The 17,164-nt window shown below is 36.3% G+C and overlaps 2 protein-coding genes across 3 annotated transcripts in view; one reads left to right on the top strand and one right to left on the bottom strand.

Moving 5' to 3' along the window:
* Positions 1 to 230: 230 nt before the first annotated feature.
* LOC113225571 (putative ATP-dependent RNA helicase TDRD12) lies at positions 231 to 12,184 on the bottom strand. Its single transcript, XM_026457899.1, has 4 exons — positions 11,922 to 12,184; positions 6,117 to 6,922; positions 1,515 to 5,445; positions 231 to 1,379 (listed from the first exon to the last, which is right to left on the bottom strand). Exons 1-4 carry the CDS (start codon positions 12,182 to 12,184, stop codon positions 761 to 763), a joined length of 5,619 nt encoding a protein of 1,872 aa, XP_026313684.1. The 3' UTR covers positions 231 to 760.
* A 2,934-nt stretch (positions 12,185 to 15,118) lies between these two features.
* LOC113225569 (dymeclin) overlaps positions 15,119 to 17,164 on the top strand; it is a 28,583-nt gene continuing 26,537 nt past the window's right edge. For both annotated transcript variants that reach the window (XR_003310030.1, XM_026457898.1), the window contains exons 1-2: positions 15,119 to 15,265; positions 15,930 to 16,076. Coding sequence is in view for 1 of the 2 variants with exons in the window: in XM_026457898.1 (XP_026313683.1) it covers positions 15,126 to 15,265; positions 15,930 to 16,076 (287 nt within the window). In the remaining variant the exon portion in view is untranslated. The remainder of the gene's footprint in view (positions 15,266 to 15,929; positions 16,077 to 17,164) is intronic.

Genomic DNA, 17,164 nt, shown 5'->3' with positions numbered 1-17,164 from the left:
CAGGTTTTAATGAATTCGTATAAGGGATTCAGAACCTTACGGTAACTCATTTGTCGACCGATTTCTTTTCATTTTTATTCACAACACCCGACTCGAACGTCAAACTGTTGTATTCGAAACCGAACCGAAATTACGTCACACCCGTCGAATGAAAATGACCGAACGTACTATTGTTTACAAAGCAAGAATGTAATACGGAAATCTCTTATTATTTCAAATAAAGTCTGGATTTTGTTCAATATTATTAATTTATTTTAATGCAAGACTAGTGCACTCATATATTTTAGGCCATTAAAGTCTTAAAAATGAATAAAAAAGGATTTTCATTTTTCTTATAATCTATTTCACCGACTAACTCCGTAAACGCTGTTGCATAACGATATCGTATCCCATATCCGAATCGAACGTTTAACTCGTTATGAATACTCGAATGTTCTGAATAACTCTGAAATCGCCCTTCGATTCGAGAACGATATCTAATCGAACGATTCGGTTAAAACATCGAAGAGTTTCTGAATCGGGGTCAAGATGGTCCATTACACTTCCTCCGGTTGTCGACAATTTGCAATATGTTTTTGCTTTCCTAACATTTTTGCCGTGCAAGCCGTGTACGTCCCAAAAAACGGATAGGAATGTCTTTAAAAACAGATCCCCAAATAAATAAGCGTATAAGAAAGATTTCACGAAAATGGAGGAAGTACATGGAGTCCTTGATCCATGATATTTTTCTAACTTCATGTTAATACAGACTTATAATATTTTATCGAGTATAAGTAAAATTGGCATCATCTATAAACTCTTCGTCTTCGCTCTCAGAGTTTGGTTTACAAAAATTCCTAATAATGTCCTCAGTGATCATCTCTACGCTTTCATCTTCATCTGATGATGTGTCTATGGAGTCTACGTCATATACTATCCATTTCTGAATACCATTCCTTGCCAGCGTCAACCAATTTCTGTTTAAAAGTTTCCCTAGTTTCACGATAATGTATTGGCCTTTGTTTTCATGAGTAGACTTTTTGGTATCAATAACACCGTATAGTTCTAGATCGAATCCATATTGTGTATCATTACTTACAGCACCAAATTTAATACAACGTTCATGTATCTCTATGTTATATTTCTCAACACCAATTAGTAAGATTTTGACAACAACAAACTCGTTGTTTTGACGCCAACAGAGTTTGGGTCTCCGTAATTCAAGGTCATTGATTTTTGTCTGTTCTTTTGCAGGCAGTTCTTGATTTTCTGTTCCGCTTAATACACTCCCATCTGTAATGTCTGGAGTTGTCAAATCATCTGAGTCCAAAATTTTTGCATCAGATGACACTATATGGAAAGTATTGGAAATTTTCCCAGCAATTGTGCTTACATCATTCAAATTATCAACGTCAGAAACAATTTTCGATTTTCTTATTTTCTCTAGAATACTAGAAGAAGTATCGCTTGAGTCGTCATTATTTAAATTAGTTCCACTATCAAGTTCGGCTTTCTCGAGTTTAGAAAAACTGCTCTGTGAAGTATTTTCGATAGCAAGTAAGTTTCCTTTAGGGGTATTATCCAAATTTTGTCCTGGAGATTTAAGCATTCCAATGAAATCTTTAATATTATTAATTTGCCACTTTTCTTCCGAACTATCAGTGTCATAGTCTAAGGGAACAGATCTCAAAGGTTTTTTTAGAAACAGGTCATTACATGGAATCTTACACTGTGAAACAATTTCAGGCGTGGTAGAATTTGTGCGTACATTTTCCCATGATTTTTCATCGTCCGAAATGTTGTTTCCGTCTTGTGATTCGGTTAATTCTGGATGTATATTGTTTTTAGATACTAATTCATCTATTCGTCCCCATTCGTCATCATTAGGATCAGCCAAATTGACGTCAACAAGCATTTTGTTAATGTTTAATTCCTGATCCAACGTTGTATCCATTATTACAACAGCATATTTATTTCCTTCTGTGTGCAATGCTTTTTCTTTTACGTAATATTGCACATATAATTGCTTAAGGTCACCAGAATCATCTTCGAAATGATTGCTAAGCCATGTTGTACTGAATTCTGTCCATTCTTCCCTAACTGGTTTGACGCCGTATAAACGGCATTCAATTGCTTGGAAAGGCAGTTGAGTGACAAACTTCTCAGGAATAGGTGCTAAATCTTGTAGTGGTATTTCCATCCAGTCACCTTGGTCAACGAAGAAACATTTAACCCTATTTTTCATAACATCATCAATCCTAGCTCTTTCATAAGAAGCACCGGAGAATTTTGCCAACACTATATCACCTACTGTGACATCTTTAATAGGCTCTGGATTCAATTCGGTATATTTTTCAATCTCTCTGATGAGACGATTGCAGGAATCTTCAAATTTCACAAGGCGAACAAAGAACGTGCCTGGATCCAAAGCAGATGCGAAATATACTAACGAAAGATCATCTTTTTCCAAATGTGCCCATTGGGGTTTGACAACCTTTTTTACTGGTTTCAGAACTTCTATAATTTCTTCTTCATGAACAATCTCAAAGTCACTATCTTTGCATATTTTTTCCAGTTTCATTATATGTTCAGGATTATCAATGGCATGAGCTGCAAGTTCTTGCCTAATGTCATGTCTTATTATCATCTGATCAGTCACTGACAAAGTTTTGCATGTTTCTAATCTGTCAACAAGAATGCAATTTCCAATGGTAAGAACTATATGGCCTCTTAGATTTAAGTCCAGGTCTGTTTCAGTGATCATTTGCAATTGTTCCATAGCCAAAGCTGAGAAGGTAATATCTTTATCTTTTGGTTGTATATTGGCCAATCTCACTTGGACAACATAGGTTTCCGGATCTTTCATTTCGTCGGGCAAATGGTGCAGGTAAATGTCTCTAGTTCTTTCCAGTACTCCCTCGTCAATTTTTTTGACTAAAACGTAATTAGGTTTTCCATTTTGGTAGCGATTCAAGATTTTCATCACTTGACATCGGAGAAAAAAGTTCTGTCTGACACAAACAGCGCAAATATCGCCAACTTCTGGGATCCCGTGTAGTTTTCTATTAGACTCTATGCTGAAGTACATAGAAATCTTCATGGAAAGCATATTATAATTCTGTGGATACTTTGTGATATCTGCTCCTTTCACGTGCGTAAGTAATCTTGCAGAATATGAAACCGCATTGTGATAATGAATGATTTTGAAAGTAATCACTCCATTGACAGGAATCCAGTCTTTTGGCTTATCGTGTTCTTTTGAAAGTACATGACGTTCTTGGCAATTCCAATAATCTGGACATTCACCCAATGCTAGTAAATTGTCGCAAACCGGTACCATTCTCTCCGCTTTCGCCAGTTCTTTCTTTGATACGATTGATTCACAAATCTTTTCCAAAGAATCTGGCACGTCATTCGTACATCGTTTGATGAAATGAAGAATTTTCGGCAGCTGTTCTGTATTGTCCTCTTCCAATAGCACTTTTATTTTAACACTTTCGTTGTCTTCTTTAAAAATTGATCCGTAATTGTCATTAAGGACTGAAAACCTCTTGCAAAATTTTGAGAAGAGGTCAGGCAACGAAAAGTGCACCAAGTAATGAGCGTCTGTTATGTTCATGTGGCTCAAATTGTCGTCACAGCAAACCATGATCGGACTTGATAAAGGCTCTTTGTACTCATTCCATGCAATGCTGAGACTGTAGAGATCGTGAACAGTCATCGTTGTGTTGCACGCAAAAACAGTATACTTTGCTCTCGTTAAAGTCTTTTCAAGCTGTTCGACTTCCTCATCTGATCGGCATACAATAACAGTCCTCTTAGTTCTATCACTTTTTTTAACAAATTCAAGGGCCGATTCAATCTTTCTGTGTTTCGTCAGAAAAGACACAGTTGTGCTTGCTTTAGAATACAAAACACATTCCTGAAATGCGCCAATGCACACTACAGTATCAGTTGCTTTTCTCGCAAGAGGCTCCATGAAATCGGACCAAACTCTTGACGTAAGGATATATTGAACCTTTAGTTCCTTCACAGTTCGATTTCTGAGCATCTCTTTAATTTTAACGAGGTAGAATTTGATCTCCATACCATATACTTCGGCCAATCTTTCGCAGTCATCAAGCACAAATGTTGTCAGTCGAGAAAAATCGACTCCGAATTCAGTGGTCTGCAAAAGTCGCACTAAAAGCGAAGGCGTTGTGATTAACAAATCGCAACCGTTAAGTAGTGATGTTGTTAAATCTAACTCATTCATGCCTGTATAACAGGCAAGAACTTTGTGTTTGTTCAAAAAGAGTTTTGCCAATTTTTCCACCGCCGATACCGATACGGCAGTGGCACAAACTATAATACATATGGGGCCAGTGCTTGGTATAACACAATCATTGTCAGCTATAAGGTTACAAATTGCCGGCAGGTACCCCATAGTTTTCCCACTACCCTTAGGACTAATCAAAAATGTGCTGTAGCCTCTCAAAATTGCAAACCAAGACATAGTTTGCAATGTCATCGGCTGCACAACATTCATGTTTTTTAGAATAATCTGTATGTGACTGTTGAAATTTATGTCGCGAATTTTGAAAGAGGGCTCGAAACGTTTGTTCATCTTGGAATGAACCAATAGAATTGGTGAGACTAATTTATCTACAAATACAGACATGTGCGGATCGATATTTTTAAACGGATTAACGTGGTTTTTTAAATCTTGAGTTATAGGGTTTGTTTTTTCAGGTTTAAATACTGGTTTCGGATATTTGGCGTTAATGTTCTCTAAAATTTCTGAAACACTTTCATCGTCAGAATGTAATTCTTTGTTTCTAATAACTTTTTTAATACCTCCTGAAGCAGATGACGAATCTTCAAAACTGGCATCAGCACCATCAGACACAGTAGACGAGCTTCCATTTTGATTCGTTAAATTTTCTTTATGTATTTGGAGTTTCTTGCGTAACAATGAACTTGTTATTGATTTTTTAATTCCGCCTGAGCATTCGTGGATTTTTGTGCACACTTCTTCATCTGTGTTTTTATTTTCAACTGTCTCATTGTTATTCTTCATGCCATTATCTCCGATATGAATCAATTTTGAAATTTCAGGCTTCAGTTTCATTTTTTCCATCTCAATACCAAATTTTGCTTCTTTAAAATCAAATCTTTTGCTTTCAGGTATCCCAAAACTTTTAACCTTTATGTCAATTTCAGCATTTAGTTGTCTTTGTGAAGGTTTAGATACATAGTGATCAGAGTCTTCGTCTTGATAATCATCTTTTCTGACAGGAACTTCTTTATCAGGTCCTTCAAAGATTTGTTTAAGGCTACGAGCCTGATCAAATTGCTCTTTTGAAACAATTTTGGGTGGCAAACTAGTAATATCCGCGTCTGGTGGCCCATATTTGACACAGGTTTGTGTGATGGCATTGTATTCGGGAATTGTAGTAGATTTCTTCGCAGTTTTAGATTTTTTTGCTAAAAGTAAGAAATGTTTGCTATTTTAGAATATATACAATGCAATTTCGTAAGTTTAAAGATAATAACTAGGCAATGCACATTACCATATTGCAGAAATCTAAATAGAATAGCTTCTCATTGTTTAAAAGAAACTTACATTTATACAAAAACCTAAAAATTGTTTTATACAAAAACCTACAAACATGTTTATTATTTCATATGCCGTTAATCTTATTATTTATTATTATTCTATTGTAGACTCTCGCCTCCCCCATGGCGTGCTCGCGGCGAGCAAGCCTCGCCGTCGCCGTCGTGTCGCTTTCAAATCCCTCTCAAATCGCCAGTGTCTCTTACTGATCTATTTGATCACCACTAATTAGTTCAGAGCCAAGGTCAACAGCATTAAAGAATTATAGAACTTTCCTGGCTCTGACAGTTGTTATGTGCTTTGTAGGGCTAGCACGACAGGGCGTGACTAGCGCGAGAGCGACAGAAAGTGCGAGATGCTGCTAGTCTACCATAGAGACTCCTGGTTGTGACTCGTGCCTTCCCAGTACGAAAATACATGCGCCCATCAAGGGACAGCATTGGATAAGAAGATGCAGAGGAGTTCCATCTGCCTCATCTCAATGTCTTACATGAATTTAAATACATTCAGATGACATATAAAACTATTCTAACATACTTACATTTCTTAACAATTTCAAGAGAAGGTTCTTCTTTCTTTTCAACTTTGATATGAGTCTCTTGATTCATAGTTGTGACCTGTCTTATTTTGTTGTCATGTTCAAAATTGAACTCTCCATCTGAAATTATTTTGTATGGAATGTTCCTTACATTATCACGATTATGTTTTAATTCTTCAATTTTGTTTTCATCTTTATTAAAACCATTTGACGAAAGAATATCTTTCATCTGATTCTCTTTAACAATCAATTTCCTTTTGAGTAGTAAAGAACACAGGCTTTTCGGTGAAGTTTCTGCTTTTAAACTCATAGTTGTTGACTTAACATGAGTTTGGTTTAAGTCAGAACAGCTTTCTATGGGTTTTGGACAGTCTTCTAATTCAGTTTGTTTTTTAATGTATTTTCTTTGTTTCCCAGAACGGTCTCTTGATCTGATCCCCCGTCCTACAGGTTCTTCATCACTTGCATTGGAGTCATTTAAAAAATCTAACCCTTCCTCTTCAATTATCTTATTATGTAGCTCTAGTTTTTCAACTGTCAATGTTTGTACTGTTTTAATTGGCCGCGAACCTAATTTCTTCATTGTCTTGTATTGTTTAAGAATAGATTTCATTTCTTCAGTTTTTTCGTCTGATAACTTTGTTTTGATGTTACCAGACTCAAGTAGTTCTAGGAAAATATTCTCACTGTACATTGCAAATGTGCTTTTTACAAGTAGTTTGGACAGTTTGTATTTCTTTCCTCTTCGATTCACAAGTGTGAGTTCACCATATTTGTGAACAATATTCTTGTCCTTAAATGTAGAAGACCTGGAACAAAAAGGTAATATTAATTGTGGCAATGTTCACCAGAGATCTTCTGCGGATTCAAGCAGTTGCTGGACACATCCAGTAAAAGCCTGGAACAAATAGTATTTCTGCATAATTTCACTTTTGTGATGTTATTGCATTAGTAATTCATATTACAGTGAATACAACACTTATATAAAATAATCCTCAATTTTATTAGAGGCAGGCTGCATTAATTTTAACTCTTTACTATCTTTATGATGGAACATATATGGGAATAACATAGAACTGCAACAATTCTGCCCCAGAGTACATAGTAATGGGAATTTATTATGTTGAAACTGGGTAATCGACGTGATTGTCTGGCCACATTATTGTTATTAGTAATTGTTTTTTTAATGTCAAGTGACGGGAGGAACTGACATGTACAAGTGTGTGTGCGCCTGATGGTAAGCTACACGCTTACAATACTTTTGCATAAATAAATTATCTATAGTCCAATTGTTTAGGTACTTAACTAAATGTAGACAATTTTGAGATGTCTATTTAATGAAATACACATTAATAAAATGATTTTTACTTACCTTCAAGTACAAAATACAAACACTTAATTTCATATGAAATTGCATGCCTATTTTTATACCTATTGATTTGTAAAGTATATGTTTCAATAAAAAGATGTGTCAAGATTGTTTGTGTTAAGTACCTAAGCAAATGGACTATAAAATAAATTATTCAATTCAATTCAATATTCTTTATTGCACAATAAACAAGCAAAAATACAACACAATCAAAAATACAGTGTACAACAGGCGGCCTTATTGCTAAATAGCAATCTCTGCCAGGCAACCTTGGGGGTGATAGGATAAACTAAAAGTAGTAATAATAATAGAGGGCGCAATAAATATGATATTATTATTAAACATCATAATATATGAATGAAATAAATAATAAATATCTACTAACATATAAATTACATAAATACTTAAATACTAATATAATACATACAAATAAATATATTATCACCACAGAAGAGGAAAATAAAAAAAAAAAAATTTAAAAAAAAACCAATAAATAAGACAGCAGAGTAGAATTTATAATTTAAGGTAATGAGCCTTGACTAGGATTTTAAATGACTCAATAGTCTTTGCTCGTCTGATCGACTCAGGCAGGTCATTCCACAGCTTGATGCTCCTAATAGTGAAGGAGTTGGAAAAGTATTTTGAGGAATGGATAGGACAGTTCAGAGAAAGAGTAGAAGAAGAGCGCAAGGTGCGAGGGAGAGTACTGCTATGATATTCAAAACAACTCTTAAGATAAGCAGGAGAAGTTGGATTAAAAAGGACAGTGTACAGTAGGGATAAAACGCGGAGATCTCTACGACGACGAATGGGTAGCCATCTAAGTTTCGAGCGAAAATCGGAGACGTGGTCAAATTTACGTAACCCAAAAATGAACCTAATGCAAAGATTCTGCAGCCGCTCTAGTTTGCCGAGGAGACATTCAGACAAATCAGGATAGCACGCATCTGCATAGTCCAGAATAGGCAAAAGGAGTGATTGTGCTAAACTGATTTTCGTCGGAATGGGAAGATAATTACCTAAACGCCGAAGAGACCCATGCGCAGCAAACACCCTCCTACTTAACTCAGTGACATGAGGCCTCCACGATAAGCACTTATCGAAAATAACCCCAAGGTTCCTAACGGTGGCACTGAGTGGGATTTGAACGCTATCAAACGTGATAGGTGGCAGTAAGGAAGGATTAATACGCGTTAGGAACCAGGGGCTGCCAATGATTATACATTGTGTTTTGGAAGGGTTGACACTGAGACCAAATGATTGACTCCAGGTGAGGATCCTCTCAAGATCTGTATTCGTAGCACAAATTGCGTCACGTAAGTTGGTTAGAGGGGCCTGTGTATATATTTGGAGATCATCTGCATAGAGATGGTAAGAAGAAGAAAGTGAAGAAGTGATGGAGTTAATAAAAATAGAAAATAGAAGAGGGGATAATACGCCGCCCTGCGGTACACCAGCAACAACATTACACCACGAAGAGAATGAATCCTCGCAACGAATGCGCTGTCGCCGCCCATACAGGTAACTGCGGAACCAGCCAGTCACTGCCGGAGAAATGCCAAGAGAATCAAACAGCGCAAGCAACAAGTCGAAATCAACGGTGTTGAAGGCACTGCTGAAGTCCAACAGAGTAAGGACGGTGAGTTGATGATTCTCCATTCCCAGTCGAATGTCATCAGAGATTTTGACAAGAGCAGTAGTCGTACTATGTCCAGAGCGGAAACCGGATTGTAAAGGATTAAAAAGATTGTGACGAGTAAGGAAAAGGGTGAGTTGATGATGGACAAGCTTTTCAAGGACCTTGGAGAGGAAAGGGAGAATGGAAATAGGGCGATATTCAGAAAGGGAAGAGGGATTCGTTTTCTTTGGAAGAGGAATGATGTGGGCATCTTTCCAAGCAGATGGAAAGGTACCAGTGGAAATGGATGTATTAAGGATTTTGGTTATGACAGGAGTGAGGATATCAATGAGCGGAATGATCATATTACGACTAATGCTATCACAACCAACGGCATTCGATGAGATGGAGAGAATGTTCCTCTTGACATCACCAACAGTGAACTGGCTGAGTTCAAAAGAAGGAATATTAGGTAATGGCAATTCAGAAAGAAATTGCAGAGTATCTGACTTAACCTTGTTATCAATAGAAGAAGAAGAGGAGAAGTGAGTATTAAGGAGATTAAGGTCAACGTCAATAGAAGTTTTGCTATTAGGAACTTTTCCAATACCTAAAGATTTCAAAAACCTCCAGACCTTCGCTGGGTCCCCGTTTTCAACGGCTTTATGTACGTGACGACGTTGTGCATCTCTAATAATAGTGTTACAGCGGTTTCGAACTTGATGATATTTTTCCCGATTGGCATCAGACGGGTCGGCTCTAAACACTATTTTAGCCCGGTTTTTGATGCCCATATGCTTGCGGATAACATCATCGAGCCAAGGAGCAGGAAGGTGCTTGACGCGCACAGGACGAACAGGAGCATGGATATCATACAGTTGAATGAGCGAGGAATTAAAAAGTTGCAACTGTTCATCAACTGAATCGGCCTGTTCAATAACTGACCAGTCCATGGCACTGGCATCCCCACGCAGTCTGGTAATGTCAATATTGGCAAAATTTCTTTGCATTAGAATTTTGGGCTTTGGCTTAGGAGGACGAACCTTATACGAAAGGTACACTAGATCGTGGTAGGAAAATGCCTCTGCAGTAAACTGACCATGCTTGTCGACGTGATTAAGTGAGGAAACCACTATCAAATCTAAAAGAGAGGGCAAACAATTAGGAAAGTGATGAGTTGAAGATAGGGGCAAAACATGAAGATTACTAGAATTGACAACAGTATGAAGTTTATTCGTGCGAACATCATTCTTCAAGAGGCAGGTGTTGAAATCCCCCATGATAATGGTGTGGTCATACGATGGTAACAAGTCTTCAAGAAGATTTTCGAAGGAGGGGAAGTAGTCTATTGTAAGAGAAGGACTATAATAAACACCTAGAAGAATTTTTACATGTGAAAGCGTTACCTCAAGAAAAAGATGCTCAGCCGTATTGGGAGGTGGTGGTTGAACAGATTTACTAATAATTTTGAAGGGAATGTAGCTACGCAAGTAAATGGCTACCCCGCCGTGAGATGAACTTAATCGATCATTGCGAATTAAGTGGAAACCAGGTAAGGAGTAAGAAGTAGAAGAGAGACAAGAATTTAGAAAAGATTCAGAAACAAGGATAGCGTGAATATTACTTACATCAAAAGAGGCAAGTAGGTCAGGATAATGAGCCGGAATGCTCTGTGCGTTGATGTGAGCAACATTAAAATTACGTGGCACATCAGAAAAGATGGATTCCAAATTTTGATGTAAGGAAGGGGGTAAGCTGTGAAAGCTGTCCTCGTCTGACGAGCAAGAGACAAAATAATCACTATTATTGCATAACGAGATATCCATGGTGTAATAAATAAATAATAATAATATACTAAATTTATAATATAAGTAGTAATAAGTACTAAAATCGACAGTTTAATCTGTAACCCGCCAGCAGCCAAGAATAAAACAATGAGTGAAATAAACAATAAAATATGTAACAAAAATTAAAGCACAGTTCAATCAAAGAATAAGAAAAAAAAAAAAACACAAAACGGAACGCAACAAACATACAATGTTGAGAACAAAATAACACACTGAACGCATCGTTAAGAGAGAAAAAAAAAAAGCAGTTTTTGTGACAAAAATAGGGACATAATGGTAAAAATAGTAAGAGACAACATTACTCTCGAATACACTTTCTAAGTTATGGTTTTGACGTATCTAAACTTATTTAATCAATTAATTGGTACAAAAAAAAAAACTGTCATATGACAGAAGTATACCAAACTTAATGATTTTGTTCAAACAAGTGGTTAGACATGTAATTTTATAATACGAAAGTAAGAAAGAAGGTACTACTAGTTTGTGAAAGGTACCGATATGAAATTTAGAAAAAGAGCGTCATACCCGACACACCGGCGATCGGCAGATATATAAAAATAGAAATATAGCCTTTTTAACACAGGAAATTTGCAAACACAAATCATAAACGTAAGCTACACACAAAAGAAAGCGAACACACTTATTTTCTTGCAAGTTCCCGCCGTGGTAATAAATTAAGTTTATTGAAAGATGTTTCACCATCATGACATTCAATTATTTTTTGTGAAATTACTCCACTAGTTTGTTATGATTACAGATCGAACACTTAGGCAGATCTTTGTTTTCATTCCTAACGATTTTTTTGCCGTAGCGCCATCTGTGAAAATTCTATTTCTTCACTCACTAATTTTGACTAGTGTTTGATTTTTGTATAAATAATGATATAAAATGAAATTATACAGTTACACACTACTTTTTCAGTACTTATCTGTAAATGTACCCATGTAGAAAAATCAAAAATGTTGGTTACTCACGTTCGATCAACGTGAACCGGCCAGAAGAAGACGTCCACATCTTCTAACAACTCTTTCATCAGAGATACGACACCAGGCATCCATTCCTCACTTCTTCTACTCTTCATTCCGCCGTCAAGCATGTCTAAATTCGGTTTCATTGGCAGAACCCCGTATACACCAATTTGTTCGAAGAAAATCCCGCCTTCGGGTTTTTGTACCGCTACCCACATCTGGTAGGGATTTAAGAAGAATATAACATCCACTTTGTAGGACGACGCCATGGCGTCAAATTGATGAAATTTCGTTGATCTTGCACTTTTATTTTCAGCACATCGCCGAAATCAAAATAAGTAACAATAAAAAACTGACAAAACAAGCAAGTTTTTGACAGAAAATAATTTGAACGAACAAATTGAACGATTTATTAAATGAACAAATTGAACAAAACGGAAGTTGCTACTCGTTCTTTGTCCGGTAATTGCAACAGATAATAAACCGGCAATTTATCGCAAAAAGATGCGTTCACCTAAAAATAATTTTACATGTCATACTTTGACAAGTGACAAATCGGCGATGGTTTCGTGGCGTTACAAAATTCGGTGAAAACCACCAAATTAGCTATAAACACGGCTTTATTTACAACTTTATAATCGTAACAACGTTTAACTACAAAGGTGCGTATTATATTTGATCATGATTATTCGTTAAGTGACATTTTTTCACTATATTTTAATGATGCTCTAAACTACTATTTACCTCATTTAGACATGATATTTAAGTCTTGATAAGGCGTTCCCATAATTGCTACACTTATATATACGTAATTTAGATGTTAGTATTGGTTTAAATTGCAAACACAATCAAAGTACTGCATTGTTTCTATGACAACATAAACGTATCACGTAGTTACTTTTTGTGTTCAAAATACGGTTATTTAGTTAATGACTGCCCGATTTTCGCTTTAGTAAGTGAAGCTAGGTGCCGGTAACCAACAAAACCGTTTCCGCAGGTATACATTTTGGTATAGTTACAGAAAAATCTAAATTTTAGTGCTATATGCATTTGTATGTAGATGCCTGTTTTTATAAAAGCTATATGTCATATTGAGAAGTGTAGTTAATTAATTTGATGCACATACTTTAGTTATTAGTGCTATGATAAGCAAGTACAGTCAGTGTTTAAATTAATTAGCATTCACGTAAATAAAATTATCAGAAACAATGGTATACCTAAGTATGCTAACATTATTATACAATGCTAACATTGTTTTTGAACAAAATTTATTACAACCTTATAAGGCTGGTTTTTAAAGTTTTAAACACTTAGTTTATTTTAACGAAGGCAGTGTATCATCATGAATATTTTATTTATTGATTTACTACCTGGAACCAGCAACTATGTCTGCGTAGAATAAGTAGCTTTCTGAATTATACTAATTTTCATAGTTTTATAGGTTCTACATACTTTTAAATTTTCTTCACATATTTCACCCCCTTTGACTTTTTTTTTATTTTGTTTTGTGATAAAAGTAACCTATATGCTTCTTCTAAGTCCAATCTATCTCTATACCAAAATTGTCATATTTATGTCATTAACGGTTAGTATTAAATTTAATAGAAATTTACATGATGATATAACCAGCAAGGTGTGAGAATCTATTAATATAAATACATATTTATATTCATAGATTCTCACACCTGGTTATATCACAATATACGTATGTTACATCAAAGTTTATAATTACTCTGACTGTATCTTAATGTGAATAATTTGACAAATATATTTTATGTTCATAATAATTACTTCCGAGTCAGTTTGTTTATTTTAAGTGAGTTGAGGGTATAGTTTGTTTATTGCAAATACTGGTGCATTGGAATACTGTTAACATATTGAATATTGTTAGTTCATCAAAATAAAAGTTTATTAGCAGTGAGTTCCTTGTGAAAGACGTTTTTTTTTTAATGTCAACTGACATTGCCCAGGGACATTCTACCATCAAACTGTTGATCAAAATAATCTGACTGCATTCCTCAAAACTGACACTGGCCCAAGCCTAGTGGCCGCCATTAAGGAAATAGAATAGACATACTGCCACATTACCTATTCTTGTTGCCAATCATTAATGTGATCATTAGTGCATTCTGTTTCTGAAGAGTATGGCTACTGTAGAAACACTTAGCAGCAGGAGTAGAGCTTATTGTGAAAGTTTGTCCTGGGAAATACCACCACTTGACCTATTTCTGCCACCAAACAATAATGTGAGAACTAGAACGCTAGTTTTGAAGATTAAGAATGCTGGTTAAGTTACAGTCACATGGGACTTGTCAACTTTGTGTCTCAAGGTGACTGCACAGCGTGAGTGCTTTAGAGATCTTTGCAGTTTTAAGCTCGACACACACAGACAGCGGGTGCAAGTCGGGTACGTGTCGGGTCAGAAGCGCGGCGGGTCTAAGTCCGTGTGTTTGCGTGGCCGATCCGCACCCGTTCTCTGTGTGTTTCACGGTTTACTGTTATGGGTAGGCGTATGGCTTGTTTGTCCCTTCGCTTGATATCATTAAAGAAGCTTGAATCCCTGTCCCCGTCCACAGTGTCATTGCCATGGAATCCTGTCATATTTAAAAAAATCACTTAGTCCATAAGTGAGACGAGAATTTATAGTAGATAGCCAAAATAAAGCCATGGTAGCTTAATGAATTAAAAAATAAAAAATAATAATTAAAAAATTAATGATTTCCTCTCAAACAAAATCCCTGAGTTTCTCGGAATTTATATGTAAAATTTAATTTGAATTTAACGTGACCTTTTCGGTAAAGGACAACATCGCGATGAAACGTGTGAAGTGAATTTAGTAGCAGTAGAGCTCCTTGTAAAAGAATTCGTTCAGAATAGTACTGTCTTACATATTTCTGCTGCGAAGCAGTAATATCGGCATTGCTGTGTTCCGGCTTTGAAGGGTAAGATTGCTGGTGAAATTACAGGCACATGAGACTTGTCAACTTATGTCTAAGGGTGAAGGGCGCAGTGGCAGTGCCCCTCAGATCTTTGCGATTTAAAGCTCTGAGTGGCACTGCAACTGTTATGGACAGGCGTTTTGCTTACCATCAGGCGCACGACTTGTTCGTTCCGTCACTTGATATTATAAAAATATAAAATAAAATAAACGTTCCAAACCGACTGATGATGACCCAAAATAATAGAATAAACCTCAATTTCAGTATAACAATGGGCGTGGCAATAAGCCGGTACACAGAGCTGTTATCCAACGAGTTGCTGGCGCGCTTCTGCTCCACTGAGGTGATCTGCCCCAATGACCCGTTCTGGAATCAGTTGTTGGCCTTTAACATCACTCCACCAGGGTCTGCGTAAGTTCCATTTTTACATTACTTTAGGTATTGTTTTTTTGTTAAACATTGTCTTCAACATTGACAAAAAATTATGGATAGAATGGATTTGGAGTTGATATAAACGATCGAACAAGCAAATTTATTATAATTATTAATCAAAGATAGAACACTAAAAAGAATTCACTTCGATCCGTGTGGGTGGATTCGAACCAACGTCGTCCAGCAAACCTGCCAAGCGCTAAATTAACTCAACAACGGAATGAACTAGCGGATCTTACGAATTTTTCTACGTGCTTGTCGTGTCTTTGTTTTTTGTTTTTAACGACTTTTTTGCCGTAGTGCCATCTGTGAGAAATATATTTCTTCACTCAGCTAGGTACCTTTACAGCTACCAACAACTACTGACTGAAGATGTCGCTTTAATAATTGCAATTTTTTAGTTTTATTGAAGCCACGATGTTTAACCACCATGATACGCAATTATTTTTGTGAAATTATTAGTTTCATTAAAATTATTAATACAAAGATTGAACAGTTAAAAAAATAACTTCGATCTGGATTCGAACCAACGTCTTCCAACAAAGCTGTGCCAGACGCAATGCCAACTAAGCCATGGGACGAACTAGCGGACCTTACGAAATTTTCTACGTGCATGTTGCAGATATAATTGTCTTATTTACAGGGAAGAACAACTAATGTTTGACTCAAGTCTAGAAGCATTACTGCAGAAGTTCCTCCAGAACAACACACAGAGCGGCAATCTCGGATCACTAGTTCAGGTGTTCATTACACGTGCCACCGAGTTACTCGCCGCGCCAAATACTGACAAGTAAGTATCATATATGACGGGAGACGCTTCGGAGAGGCATTTACGGAGAGACCGTCTTCTATAATTGCGGCGGTTTAGATGTGAAAACGTTATCCAATAGAACAACACTAAATTTGTTGCGTGTTATATTCTTAACTTCCATATTCCATTCGCTTTTGCTGGCGCTGCAGCTTCGCTCCATCTGCTTATTGTTATGTAATCTGAGAGAACAATAATATATTAATGGCTTAACAATCAGAATTATGAGAGAAATATGTACAGAATTGTAATATAAAACTCACTATAATATAATAAACATAATTTTTCATAGTGGCATTATAGTAATCGGAATAACCGATGTTTTTTCAATCGATATCTCTGGTTCGATTAATCATTCATATCGGTTTTTGCTAAAAAAATAAAACATTTCACAAAAATATTTTACAAACTTGTTAGAATTTGGAAAAAAACAACCGCCTTTAAATCCAAATATTCATTTTATTTAGTCGATTTCCGAAAAATGAGACTTGCACTCAATACGGTGGCACCAAAAAGATGGTTTGCATAAGCTAATCACAAAAATTTGTCTCCACCGCCTTTGAAAAATGTATAATTAAACCTGCCCCCGTAGCATGGCTACGCATGATAGTCGCGACGCGCGCCATGAATTTGAAATAAGCGCGCGCTATTGACTGTCTCAATCAGATCTAATTTAGATAGCCATTAGGGCGCGCTTATTTCAATTTTATCGCACGCGTCGCGGCTATCACCCGTAGCCATGCTACGGGCGCTGGTGTCTATATTTCTATATTATATTTATCTATATATTATATAATGAGGGTTATGTTACGAGGTTCCTACGCATGCCGCCTGAGCCGCCACCTGTGTTTTCGAGGTTATTGTGGAAACCCTGGTACTATTAGCTTAGGCTTAATGGGTATTGTCTACCTCTCTCTATACCTACTTAGTTTTTTTTTAACTTTAAAAATCAGGTAAACAAAGAAGCAGGGTTTGTAAACCATAAATACTCATCCCTACAATGTATTAGATATAAAATAATTTTCCAAATTCTAAAAATACTGCAGGATTTGAATTCACAAAATAAATTT

Source organism: Hyposmocoma kahamanoa, unplaced genomic scaffold (genome assembly GCF_003589595.1).
Source record: "Hyposmocoma kahamanoa isolate Upper Pololo Valley unplaced genomic scaffold, ASM358959v1 167, whole genome shotgun sequence".
In the NCBI taxonomy this organism is placed as follows: domain Eukaryota; kingdom Metazoa; phylum Arthropoda; class Insecta; order Lepidoptera; family Cosmopterigidae; genus Hyposmocoma; species Hyposmocoma kahamanoa.
Note: the sequence above shows the minus strand (reverse complement) of the source record. Positions and strands in the feature narration are given on the sequence as shown.

Bases quoted from the DNA above. Each gene is read 5' to 3' on its own strand.
- LOC113225571 (XM_026457899.1), bottom strand. From the start codon at position 12,184: ATGGCGTCGTCCTACAAAGTGGATGTTATATTCTTCTTAAATCCCTAC. The intron at 6,923-11,921 runs GTGAGTAACCAA...TTTTTGTTCCAG, and splicing joins CCGGTTCACGTTGATCGAAC to GTCTTCTACATTTAAGGACA. The intron at 1,380-1,514 runs GAGCAGTTTTTC...CGTTGATAATTT, and splicing joins GCTATCGAAAATACTTCACA to GAATGATGTAAGCACAATTG.